At 41.4% G+C, this 14,551-nt stretch overlaps 1 protein-coding gene across 1 annotated transcript in view; it reads left to right on the top strand.

The window, feature by feature from the left end:
- Positions 1-14,551, top strand: part of LOC129697508 (dynein axonemal heavy chain 8-like) — a 641,267-nt gene that overhangs the window by 507,342 nt on the left and 119,374 nt on the right. The window contains 4 exon segments of the mRNA XM_055636144.1: positions 1,233-1,355; positions 6,930-7,060; positions 10,886-11,039; positions 13,333-13,497. Of these exon segments, the coding sequence (XP_055492119.1) occupies positions 1,233-1,355; positions 6,930-7,060; positions 10,886-11,039; positions 13,333-13,497 (573 nt within the window).

The raw sequence follows: 14,551 nt of genomic DNA, 5'->3' as shown, positions 1-14,551 counted from the left end.
GGACCTCTTTGCTCCTATATTTGATTCCTCTTGTTATAAAGGCCAACATGCCATTCGGTTTCTTCACTGACTGCTGTACCTGCATGCTTACTTTCATAGGCTGATGTACAAGGACCCCAAGATCCCGTTGTACTTCCCCTTTTCCCAACTTGACGCCATTTAGATAGTAATGCAGTAAGCTAAAGCAAACAAAAAAACATATACATGAAGGTGCAGGATAATGGATTTGCTTTTATGATGGTCAAAAGATAATGGGGTAGAAATGGTTTACAGCTTTTAAAATATTCTAATAATGCCTTAACAGGGAAAAAAAGGCACACCAAGTGCTGGAATAACTCAGCGGGTCAGGCAGCATCTCTAAAGAACATGATAGGTGACACTTTGGTGTCCGGACCCTTCTACAGGCTGATTGGTTCACCCAAACTTGCCTTCAAACCACATTTCAATAACATAAATAAACAACAGGCACCAAAATTCCCTTTCAAGATATCCTGTCTCACCTGCACACTCATTCTGAGATGCAAGAGCAAGAGCAGGCAACAGAAAACAAGCGAACAGTGGCTAGTAGAATAGTGTAGTGTGTAGGAAGGAACTGCAGATGCTGGTTTAAATCGAGGATAGACACAAAAATGTGGAGCAACTCAGCGAGACAGGCCTCATCTCTGGAGGGAAGGAATGGGTGACGTTTCAGGTCGAGACCCTTCTTCAGACTGAAAGTCACGGGAAAGGGAAACGAAAGATATAGAGAGATAAACTATGATGTAGAGAGATAAATAACAACGATTGAAAGGTATGCATAAAAGTTACGACAATAAAGGAAACAGGCCATTGTTAGCTGTTTGTTGGGTGAAAATGAAAAGCTGGTGCGACTTGGGTGGGGGAGGGATAGAGAGAGAGTGTATGCCGGGGTTACTTGAAGTCAGAGAAATCATCATTAATACTGGGCTGTAAGCTGCCCAAGTGAAATATAAGATGCTGTTCCTCCAATTTGCAATTAGCCTCGCTCTGACAATGGAGGAGACCCAGGACAGAAAGGTCAGTGTATGAATGGGAAGGAGAATTAAAGTATTTAAAATGAATTTGCATTTTACAAAGCTAAGTGCTGTGTCGGAGCAATTATAGTCTGCTTAGGATAGTTAACCTGCATTACCCTTGTGCCATCTTGTATGTACTATTATCTTTGTGATGTTTTCTCAATGATATTCTAATGATCATAAATGAATATGTTCCAGGTTCCGAGCTATGAATTCCTGACTGAAAAATTACAGTTTTATCAAGCACAACATAATGAAGGTGTTCGATCAGGATATCTTGATCTTGTCTTCTTTAAAGATGCAATGATACATCTGGTTAAGGTAAGATTTTAAAATGTATCTAACTATAACTTAACTAGACTAAGTGGGACCCATTGGGTCTCATGTTCACATGGGAGGGTTGGTCCCCCAACGCAATATTCCACCTCTGCACCAATTCCAATATTGGTGGCCAGTGGAGCGCTAGTATGTGTGTTGTGGGCTGAAGGGACTGGTTTCCAGAGGGCTAGTATGGACATTGTGGGCTGAATGGATTCTTGGGCTGGCAGCTTAGTCACTAACGGCTGGTGGGCTGGCAGTTGACTCATGGCTATTCCTTGAAATACCATTTCAAGCAGGATGCAAAGCCACCAAATTCAAATGCAGTTTCCTACCACTTCACGCAGGGTGCAAGGCCACCAAATTCAAATGCAGTTTCATACCATTTCAAGCAGGGTGAAACCACCATAAAACCACCATAAAACCACATAAAAACCACACTCTCAGTTCAGTAGACATTCAGTGTGTTCAGTTGCTTCACAGTTCAGACAGAGAGTTGTGACCTCTCCCTCCCCCATCTTGCAGAGACCGAGCCAAACCCACATTCTGGGTTTTATAGTCCCTCCCTGTCCCACCGGAAGGGGCATGGCCTTCATGGCGTGATTGACAGGAGAGAGAATTACAACATTTAAAAAACATTAATAAGTCTTATTTTTCATCGATGGGAAAAATCCTCTTGTCCTGCGCAGCAGAGGGGACTCTGAGTAAGATGGCCAAAAATCACAGCCGTAAGTGGTAGCATTTTTTCTAAACTCAATATGCAGTGCAAACAGGAAGTGGTCAAGATGAGACTTTTAATTATATAGATGAATCCAACCACTTTATGCAGCTCCAGATATACTTGCATTTCAGAAATTTGGATAAACATTGCAGATTATTTAGATCTATTTCAAATGTTTTGTTGCATGCACATCCTCTTTTCCACTAGGCACTGACCCGTTCTGTACTATTATCATCCAGATTTTTGGGGCATTTACTATCACCATATTAAACTTCTGGTGATATAAAGATTGTTTTGAATAGGGAGAGGTCTGGATGTTGGGGGAAGGTAATTATTGGGGCAAAATTATAATGTCATTTGGCAGGAACTATCAAGTCAAGTATCAAGTATCCTTTATAGTCATTCAGACTTTTTAGTCTGATGAAATTTCATGCCTTGCAGTCATAACATAGAATAAAATAACAAAACACACAATAAACACATAGACGGGGGATACGACAAGAAAAGGTCGCATCCCACTGAAGGAAGAGACCAAAAACCCCAAACACCTGCCCGACGGATCAGAAACACTCTTCAGGAGTCAGGTATGGATTTGTCAATGACCACTGTCTGCAGAAGACTTCATGAACAGAAATATAGAGGCTACACTGCAAGATGCAAACCACTGGTTAGCCGCAAAAATAGGATGGCCGAGCTACAGTTTGCCAAGAAGTACTTCAAGAGCAACCACAGTTTTGGAAAAAGGTTTTATGGACAGATGAGATAAAGATTAACATATCAGAGTGATGGCAAGAGCAAAGTATGGGGGAGAGAAGGAACTGCCCAAGATACAAAGCATACCACCTCATCTGTGAAACACGGTGGTGGAGGTGTTATGGCCTGGGCATGTATGGCTGCTAAATAGCCCATTCGCTTCCAAATGGCAGTAAATGGCTGCTGAAGGTACTGGCTCATTTATCTTCATTAATGATACAACTGCTGATGGTAGTAGCATAATGAATTCTGAAGTGTATAGACACATCCTATCCGCTCAAGTTCAAACAAATGTCTAAAGACTCATTGGCCGGTGGTTCATTCTACAGCAAGACAATGATCCCAAACATACTGCTAAAGCAACCCAAAGGAGTTTTTCAAAGCTAATAAATGGTCAATTCTTGAGTGGCCAAGTCAATCACCTGATCTGAACTCAATTGAGCATGCCTTTTATATGCTGAAGAGAAAACTGAAGGGGACTAGCCCCAAAACAAGCATAAGCTAAAGATGGCTGCAATACAGGCCTGGCAGAGCATCACCAGAGAACTGTTGATGTCCATGAATCGCAGACTTTAAGCAGTCATTGTATGCAAAGGATATGCAACAAAACACTAAGCATGACTACTTTCATTTTACATGACATTGTTGTGTCCCAAACATTATGGTGCCCTGAAATGGGTGGATTATGTATAAACACAGCTGTAATTTCTACATGGTGAAACCAAAATGTATAAAAATAGCCTTTATTAAAATCTGACAATGTGCACTTTTACCACGTGATTTTTTTCTATTACAAATCTCAAATTGTGGAGTACAAGGGCAAATAAATAAATGACGGGTCTTTGACCCAAACAAATAGGCATGGTCAGCATTGGTGGACTGCATAGGCTAGTTCTTGTACCATATGATTCTATGAAAGTTAAATCATGTTCAACAAATTTGCAACAGCTCTTTGTGGATGTGAGAAACAGAGTCAATAGCTTATGTTGTGTATTTAACCTTTCAGAAGATATTTCACAAGGTGCAAATGAAAGATTGGTGCATAAGATACAATCACTTAGATTTTGCTGAAGTGTGTTTGCATAATAATCACATAGAACACAGTGGAAGGATAAAACTAATGGAGCGTGCCAGGGATCCGTTTTTGTTTTTGCCCTGCAATTACTTACAATTTACAATATCCAGAGCAGAGAGAATACAAGAGTAACCAAGTTTGCCAAATACACAAAAACATGTAACAAAGTCATGTAACCGGTAGGCGGCGCGGCTCTGGCCAGCAGCGGCCTCTGCAGCCTGTCCGCGTTTTTATTATTTTTTGTTGTGTTTTTATGTAGTTTTTGGGTGTGTGTGTGGGGGGGCGGGGGTGGGGGTGGGAGGGGGGGGGGGAAACTTTTTGAATCTCTCCCTGCACTGGAGACCCGACCTTTTCTCGTCGGGTCTCAGCTGTCGTTGGGGCCGCAACGAGGAGCGGCCTCCAACAGGAAGAAGCCGGGGACTCAGGTGTCGACTCACCGTTGCCGTCGCGGAGCTGGCCGAGTCCGGAGCGGGTGGAGCGGTGGAGGAGCGCTGCTGCTGCTGCTGCTGCTGCTGCTACCGGAGAGTCGGAGGCTCCAACGACGGGTCTGTGGACGACGGCACCGGGAGCCCACGGCTCCCTGGAGGGAGACCGCTTTTCGGGGCTCCTGCAACGGCGACTTCTCCCGCCCGAGTTGCGGGGTTGAAGAGCTCCTGGAGCGGGGCCTACATCACTGCCCCGCGCGGCTGGAATGGCCGCGGACTCTGCGAGCGCACGCCGGGGGCTCTAACACCAAGACCCGGTGTGCGACCTCGCATCACCCGGCGTGGCTTTAATGGCCGCGGGACAATCGCCATCGCCAGCCGGGGGCTATGACTTTGACTCTGACATCGGGGGGGGGAGAGTGCAGTGGAGAGATAAGTTTATTTGGCCTTCCATCACAGCTATGTGATGGATGTTTATGTTAAATGTAATTATGTTGTGTCTGGGGTCTATTTGTGTGTAATGTATGGCTGCAGAAACGGCATTTCGTTTGGACCTCCAGGGGTCCAAATGACAATTAAATTGACTCTTGACTCTTGACTCTTGTAACTCTGAGAATAAGGATAAGTTGAAGGAGTGGGGAAAAACTTTGCTAATGAAGTTTAATATGGGGAAATATAAATTCATGCACATCATAAAGAATATTAAGGCATTTTATAAACTGAATAGAAAAAAATTGCAGATGAACAAAGGACAGAGGGATCTAAAGATTCTTGTACACCAATTGCAAAAGTTGGAAGGCAGGTGCAGGAATGTTTATGAAGTGGCATTTAGATCCTTATTGCATGAGGGCTGAGGTTCAGAAATATGGAAGTAATGTTACAACTATACAGAGTACACAGTGTTGATCATTATTTAAGAATATACTGGCATTTGAGGCTACCTGAAAAAGATTCATTATTTACTTGTGAAGGAACAACTTCTTACAAAGAATGATGAATCTTTCACATTCTTTCACATCTTTCACATTCTCCATCTAATAGATTTGTAGAGGCTAGATGATTGGGTGTAAGAGAATTAACTTTTGAAAAATTAGGAGCTGGTATAGAGAACTGGGAGAGATCACAATGGCACAGATTCATAGCAAAAGGATTTGAGTATAAGAGCAGGGAGGTTCTACTGCTGTTGTACAGGGTCTTGGTGAGACCACATCTGGAGTACAGTTTCGGTCTCCTAATCTGAGGAAAGACATTCTTGCCATAGAGGGAGTGCAGAGAAGGTTCACCAGACTGATTCCTGGAATGTCAGGACTTTCATATAAAGAAAGACTGGATAGACTTGGCTTGTACACGCTAGAATTTAGAAGATTGAGGGGGGATCTTATAGAAACTTACAAAATTCTTAAGGGGTTGGACAGGCTAGATGCAGGAAGATTGTTCCCGATGTTTGGGAAGTCCAGAAGAAGGGGACACAGTTTAAGGATAAGAGGGAAGTCTTTTAGAACCGAGATGAGAAAATCATTTTTTACACAGAGAGTGGTAAATCTGTGGAATTCTCTGCCACAGAAGGTAGTTGAGGCCAGTTCATTGGCTAGATTTAAGAAGGAGTTAGATGTGGCCCTTGTGGCTAAAGGGATGGAGAGAAGGCAGGTATGGGATATTGATTTGGATGATCGGCCATGATCATATTGAATGGCGATGCAGGCTCGAAGGGCCGAATGGCCTACTCCTGCACCTATTTTCTATGTTTCTGTGTTTCTATAATCATATTGAATGGTGGGGCAGGCTTGAAGTTTCAAGTGGCCTATTCCTGCTCTTATTTTATTATATTCTTAACTCGTCTTTGTCATTTGTATCATTTGAGGTAACCAAAGGTGGCATTTTCATTCATTGCTAGAGCAAGAATTCTGTTGTAATTGTGGCTTAGTGACTGAAAGTAAGAATATTTTACTCAGTTTATTTGTGTGTGATTTTGCATGCCTATCTAATGGGTTTGCCCTTGGTCAGTTTACTTTTCTCTTTGATTTAATTGTTTGCTTGATCAGTATGATCAATTTGGTTTAGTTTAGTTTTGAGGAACAGCATGGAAACAGGCCCTTCAGCCCACCAAGTCCATGCCGACCAACAATCATGCATACACTTGTTCTACCCTACTCACTAGGGACAATTTACAGAAGCCAATTAACCTACAAACCTGCACATCTTTGGAATGTGGGAGGAAACCAGAGGACCCGGAGAAAACTCACATAGCCACGAGGGAGAACATATGAACTCTGTACAGAAAGCACCCATAGTCAGTCTGCACCACTGTGTCACCAATTATGATTATAAGTGGATTTGCTTTAATTGAATATACTTCAATTAGAATTACATATTTATATTAACACTGAAAGGAAACTAAAATTTGTGCTACTAATTTAGTTTATTCATTGGCAAAGAATACTTTCTGAAAAGTAAAACACACATCATCATCTATTTACTTTGTTTGTTACATCCTCAAAGAGCTCTAGCAAATTTGATGAACACGATTTAACTTTCATAGAATCATATGGTTCATTAGTAAAAAATAATCATACCACTGACAGCAAGAAAACATTATTTTGCAGGTGTCTCGTATAATCCGAACCAATTGTGGAAATGCCTTGCTGGTTGGAGTTGGTGGTTCTGGAAAACAATGCCTTACAAAATTGGCATCTTTCATTGCTGGTTATAAAATTTTTCAGATCACTTTAACAAGGTTAGTAAATAATTTACACTCATTTTATTTTGGAGGTTATCATAGGTAGGATAGCATGAATATTCTTGATAGACCATATGGCAGGCAATGTCACAAAACTTAGGAATACATCCTCCACCACACCACGCACCCCTACTCCACTCTGCCCACCCTATCTTGTAACGGATGTCATCAGGGAGCAAACTGCCAACAATGGGGAAATAGCACAAAGATCCTTCCTTTTCCACACTGAAGACACCAACCTACTGATCATGGGAAGACACAGTGTAGAAAACAAAACACAGACTAGATTACTTACCAAGTTGTATTTTGGCAAATCCAATTCATTTTCATTTATGACAATGTATAGGATTGTCATGGCAAGGGATTTTAAATTTCTCAATATAGATTGGGACTGACTAAGGGCTTGGAATTTGTCAAGCGTGTTCAGGAAAGTTTCCTAACACCATATATAAAGGACCCTGCAAGGAAAAGGACAACGCTTGATCAACTCTTAGTAAATAGGGCAGGGCAACTGACTGAGGTGTCAGTGGGCAAGCACTTTGGGTCCAGCTACCACAATTCTATTAGTATTTAAATGTGGAAAAGGACAGAGCTGGTCCACAAGTTAAAGTTCTAAAACTGGGGCAATACCAACATTGATGTTATTAAGCAGGAAATTGCCAGAGTTGTTTGCAGGCAAAAGGATGTCCAGAAAATGGGAGGCTCTTAAAAATGTAATGATGAGAATTTGTAGAATGTTTGTTCCTGTTAGAGTGAAGGACAAGCAAGGCAGGTAGATCCCTTGTGACAGCACCCTCCACCTTGGTTGTTGCCCTGAATCCTTTAACTGGCTGACAGTCCTGGATAGGCCAATCCACAGCATCGTTGAGAACAGCTGAGTCCAATTAGCTGCTATTGAATCTTGTCAGCCTATTCCCTATAAAACCCAGGCAAGTGAGCCAGAGGGACAGACAAAAGGCCTACATCTTAGTTGTATTCACCTGGTGTTGTTTTGAGGAAGACTGAGGCCACCAATACGGCATTGACTGCTGGGAAAGAAGCCCCACGCAATAAGTCCCTCTACTTAAGACTATGTGGCTGGGGCAAGCCTGAGATGCCAGAACCTCTTTCTGCCCAGAGACCACAAGGGACTGTGCCCGTGCCCCCCCCCCCCCTCCCCACCCCACCCAGTGGGCTCATCAGTGAGGCAGAGTTTGTGGATAGCGCGTCCAAAGTAAACCAGGCCTAGATCGTGGCATGCATTGATACCGAGCAAAGTCTCTGAATCTGCCTTAACAATATAAAACTGCAAGATATGGGTCTGTTCATCTACAGTGCACTTTAAATCAGCTTTTCCAAGTGGGTGCAGGACTTCTCCCCCGCAAGCCCGAAGCGTAGCGGAGGCCTTATCTATACGTTCAGCATTACAATTTGTTTTTAAACTCCCTTAATGAGATGACATTGCATTTTGCGCCAGTGTCCACCTTGGCGAGAAGAGGCCTGTTATTCACAAACATGGTTACTTCAGGATCAAGTCGCTCGTTAGATGAAGGGAGGAGGGAGTGGATGGCAGAATTGGTATCTGCACTGTCTGAGAGCAGAGCGGAGGATGATAACTCAGGCTCTTGGAAGTCATTATCAGTGAGCTCATGTTGAAGCAGGTGCAGGTGCAGGCTCGTCCTTGAGGCTGCAGGAGTTACACGGAAATGGCAGCATCGAGCAAAATGGTTTAACTTCTTACAGAAATTGCAAGCTTTCCCGTAGGCAACACAGAACTGTCGACCCTTAGCATGGAAATAGTTACAACTTTGACAATGAGCAGCAGACCCGGTGCGGGGGTTGCGAGAGGAGAAGTCTGTAAGATTAACGCTATCCTACGAGTGGGGACTGAAAAGCACAGAATCAGTGTGGGGAGACGTTATCTCGGAAATACGACAGGCATGTTCCGATTGTTTAAGGGTTAATTCAGTGTTTTGAAGAAGCTCACCTCTCAGTTTGCTATCAAGCATTCCACCAAACAATTTGTCACGGGTGAGTTCATCGCGTAAATCACAAAATCAACAGCGTACAGCCATGTGCTTCATGTAGCTGATAAATCGTTCAATAGGTTCATTGACCTGCTGTAAAATAACATAGAACTTGGTTCTTTCAATAATCAGGCAAATCACACAGCTCTCTGAATTTTCTGAGCAAACCCACTGGGTCGTCAATTGTTTCAGCAGTTACTCGGACCTGACTGTTGTCATCCAAAACAGCAGGCCCAAAAATGAAGTTGTCGGCATGCTTCATTGCCTCGGGTCCCGCAGGTTAAGCAAAACAGATGTACACACATCAGGGGGGTCATTAGAATGAACGATGCGAGCATAATGAGTGTAGTCACGTTCGAAAAAACGCCAGCGTTCAGCAATGTCTGAATCAAAGGTCAGAAGGCTTGGACGACGACACAAATTTGCCATAATGCAGATAATAAGGACACAAAATGATAAAAATAAAATAAAACCTGATAAACATGAACTAGGTATGTTACAAAACTTACCTTCAGGGTGCTGCAATTCTGCCTTTGGCCGTGTGTGCGATTTTGGCGCATTTGAGGGGGTGGGGGGGGGGGGCGGGGTTAAAACAGGGTTTTTCCCGACCTGGTCCTGAATTATATTTGTTGGAGTGCAAGTTTTTGCTAAAGAATCGTTCCTACGGCCGTTCTGTGTGTTTTTTTTTTTTAATTCACCCGACAAGTTAATCGCTGGAATGATATTAAAATCACCTTCTGAAGCCGTCAATGCCAACAACAGGGACGGATTTTATGGAGGACCAGTAGTTTCTTTTTATGTATAAAAGTGTTTCTTAAGATGTATTTAATTTACATTTTAAGTTGCGAAACGGTGATTTTTTTCCCGCGAAGAACCGGCAGTGTTTTTGCTGCAGATATGGGGACTAAAAACACGGCAACCTCAACGTTCTAAATGGTCCCGTTCCAGAAAATCCCACGGGCAAGCTGATTTAAATGGCCATTAATTTACAGGTATTAAACATTAAATTCCTTCCATTTGGCCTATAAACCCATGACAATGAGATTTAAAAATTATGTTATATTCTGAATTCTTGTGTGAATGTTATTTGGACACTTAGGCTATTTAAAAATGTTAATCTATTCTTAAGAAATGGATAGATGTTTAGATCTAGTAATTGAATTTTGTAATTAGCTACAATTAGGTAACTAACTAATTATATGCTTTAATTTCAAGTCATCTAGGTAAGATTGTTTCATATTTGTTTCAGAATGCTTCAATCCATAATAACTGAAAATTTATTTCAGTTCTCTTAAATTTTAAGAAAGTTATCGGCTTTTAAATGTTCTCGATCACAGCTTTTGTGTTAAGTCAATGAAAAAGCAATAGGGAACAAGATGCCAATTTCCGAGTATGAAAATGGCCATAACTTTTTTAATACTGAAGATATGAAAGTGAATTAGGTGTCAAATTAAACTTCTTTTTATGCTTTATCTGATGGGATAAATTAAAGACTTGATTTTTAAAATCTCAAAATTTTGTAACATTGCTACATGAACGGAGTTGGCAGGAGTCACTGTCTGACCATGTAATGATTCAACTCAAACACACATTAAGATACAACACATGTTTATTAAATCACTTACAGCATGGATCTGCATATGTTACAGCTGCAAGCTGCTACTGCTACTAACCAGCGTGAGCGGGCTCTTGATACTATAAAGCACTTACTAAGCGGAGCTACTACTAACAAGCACTATAATTGGCTAGTATGAAGTAGCCAATCTACACATATTGTTCTGTTATAATGTGTGTCTTTTACCTGATTTTTATTTAGAGCATATAATGCTGGCAACCTGATGGATGACTTGAAGATACTGTACAGAATAGCTGGAGCAGACGGGAAGGGCATCACTTTCATATTCACCGATAATGACATCAAGGAAGAGTCTTTTCTTGAGTATCTCAACAATGTTCTTTCTTCTGGAGAGGTACCTTCTTAAAACATGTACAGAATCCCTTCTTCATGCTTCTTCCATATCTATCTTCTGTATCTTTCAGCTATTTGTTGTCAGTCAACCCCTTAAGTATTTGGTATAATCTCCTTCTATATCCTGCAGCTTTCATAATTATTTTTATTCTTTTATCCAGTGGGCTGATTCAAATATTCATTTTATTAATTATAATATTTTATTAATTGCACGCTTGAAAACGAGAGAGAGAGAGAGAGAGAGAGAGAGAGAGAGAGGAAACATTGCTACCAAATGACTTTCAATGATAAACGTCTGGACAAATGCAAGAAAGCAGCTATGACATGATACACAATAAACCGTTTTACAAATGCACAATAAACAAGTTATGCATTCTTGTAATCTTCCATGGGTATGACTGCACATAAAAAAATTAACAAAATTTCACCAACATGGCACCGCGTAAAAATACTGATTTCCTCAGCAAAATACTGATTTTCAGGTACTAGAATACTGAAATTCTCTGACAAAACTTGGCACGTCTGAATATTTCGCGATATCGGAAAACTAATGTAAAAAAAAAACTGGCTGCTGGCATCACAACCTGATTCTGTAATTTAAACAAGGATGAAGAAAGCTGCAGAAAGTGGTGTATTTTGCCAGGTCCACCATGCTATTGACTTCCCCACTATGAAAATGATCTACAGGATGCACACTATCTTGAGAAAGCAGATAATATCATCCTGACTATGCACTCTTCTTGCTGTTACCATTGGGAAGCAGCGACAGGAATCTGAGAACCATTACCACCAGGTTCAACAGCTTCTATCCATCAACCATTAGTTCCTTGACCCTAACTACCACCCCACTTAAGCCTCAAACCACTGCAGGCTGTGCACTACAATGGTTGATCTATGTATTTTGAACTCATTGTTTACCTAGAATAACACACAATTTCTAACTATCTATGCCCCTCATAATTTTGTATACTACTAAGTATCCTGATAACCTTGAGTACTGGAGAAAACAATCCAAGTCTGTCCTACCACTCCTCATATCCCCTAGTAGCTAATACCCCCCATTCCAGACAGCATTCTAATAAACTTCTTCTGCAATCTCTCCAAACTTCCTATAATTGAGCAATGTAAACTCTACACAATATTCCAAATGCTGCTTTACCAGTCTTATGGAACTGCATCTCGACTTCCTGGTTCATAAACCCCATGCCCCGACCAATGAAAGGAAGCATACTACATGCCTCCTTTCCCACTCAACTCCCACTGCTTAGTTTAGGTTATTGTCAAGTGTACCAAGGTACAGTGAAAAGCTTGTGTTCCATGCTAACCAGTCAGCGGAAAGACAATACATGATTACATCGAGCCATCCACAATGTACAGATAAATGATAAAGGGAATAACGTTTAGTGCAAGATAAAGTCCAGTGAATTCTGATAAAAGATCGTCTGAGGGTCTCCCATTGAGGTAGATAATAGCTCAGGACTGTTCTTTAGTTGTTGGTAGGATGGTTCTGTTGCCTGATAGCAGCAGCTTATCAATGCTGTTGAGGGTCTTGCCATCAACTGTGTACCTTTCCCTTAAATTTGACCTCCCAAAGTGCAACATCTCACACTTGTTCAGATTAAACTGCATCTGCCACTTCTGTGTCAATTTCCATAGTTAATCTATATCCCATTCAATACATTAACAGTTTTTCTGACTGTCCCCAACTCCAGCAACCTTGGTGTCTTATTAGTTTTCTCCACACTGATCTCACTGTCCTCCATGTCCTGCCTGATAAATACAAATGCAAAGTACTCATACAAAGTACTTGTCTCCAAGCACAAATACGCTTATTTATCCTTTGCAGTCTTTTTCTTCCTCTTGTCCAATGTTTCTATAAAGCTGCAGCAAATAAAACTTTCATTGTTCTGATTCATATCTGGGGCAAACACTCTTGAATCTCTTAAACTCACTGAAGGAAAATAAGAATCAAAGTTGAGGAAGCTTACAGGGGTCTGGGGGAGACAGGAAGTGGCCAATAACTACTAATCTGTTTGTTTGCATAGGCATGGATGGGTGTGTGGCTGGATCAACACCTACATAAAATGAGTGGAAATCTGGTGAATTCAAATTCGCTGAGTTTAAATGTCGATTCAACCACCGTGAATACAGAAAAATTGTTATTTAAAATATTTTCATATAGAACGGCTGACGACAGAACTCAGAATCAAAAATATTTACCAATGACAATAAGCGTACTGAAGAAGTTAAAATTGCAAGTTTTCAACATTTTCTGCATTGTTTTCCTTTGACAGGTATCAAACTTATTTGCTCGGGATGAACTTGATGAGATTACTCAATCGCTGATTGCACCAATGAAAAAAGAAGCACCTCGGATCCCACCAACTTTTGACAATTTATATGAATATTTTATACGAAGAGCCAGAACAAATCTACATGTTGTTCTCTGCTTCTCTCCGGTCAGAATGTTACATATATTACAAATGTATACATTTAAATAACCCCAAATTTTACTGTGTTGGAAAACCTGTGCCAACATAACAATCCACAAGGGATCAAAATATTTTATCCAGGTGGTATTTAGAGTCATGGAGTCATAGAGTGATACAGAGTGGAAACAGGCTCTTTGGCCCAACTTGCCCACACCGGCCAACATGACCCAGCCACATTAGTCCCACCTGCCTGTGTTTGGTCCATATCCCTCCAAACTTGTCCTATCCATCTACCTGTCTAACTGTTTCTTAAACGTTAGGATAGTCTCAGCCTCAACTACCTCGTCTGGCAGCTTGTTCCATACACCCACCACCTTTTGTGTTTAAAAGTTACCCCTCTGATTCCTATTAAATCGTTTCCCCTTCACCTTGAACCTATGTCCTCTGGTAATCGATTGGCCTACAGTGGGCAAGAGAATGGTATGAGAAGTTCACGCAACTTCCTTAGCAAATGATTTAAATAGATATGAGCAGCTAATATAATGTACAATTGGAGGGAATAATTTAGGAGCCCCTAAATATTAAAAGTTATTAAAATTAATGAATATTAACCAACTGATTATCTGCTGTACTGATTAAAATCGTACCAATCTATACTACTACAAAAACTCTTTGTCTTGTTTGTGGCTGTCCGTGTGTGTGTGTGTGTGTGCCAATTTCTATTTTCCTATTTTCTTTCAAACGCTTGGCCACAGCCTTCCCATTTTCACTCATTCTACTCACATTTTTCCCGTTGAGGTAATAAACATCTTCCCGTCGCATTCCCACCTATATTTCTGCACTTTTTAATAATTTAAACTTTTTTTAAGCCAGAAATCTATTTTTTCAAAAAGAAACCCCGCAAGTGACGTCACAATCGACTCACAAGGCAGGACGGGACACTCGGGGAAGGAGAGGCACTCCAGCGCTCCCAAGTGATCTCACAATACAATTGCAAGGCTGGACGGGACACTCCAGGAGGGAGGGGAACTCCAGCGCACTCGCGTGGCAGCGGCTGCCGGCGCCTGACACATGATGGAGC

This window comes from Leucoraja erinacea, chromosome 5, assembly GCF_028641065.1.
Source record: "Leucoraja erinacea ecotype New England chromosome 5, Leri_hhj_1, whole genome shotgun sequence".
Lineage (NCBI taxonomy): Eukaryota > Metazoa > Chordata > Chondrichthyes > Rajiformes > Rajidae > Leucoraja > Leucoraja erinaceus.
Note: the sequence above shows the minus strand (reverse complement) of the source record. Positions and strands in the feature narration are given on the sequence as shown.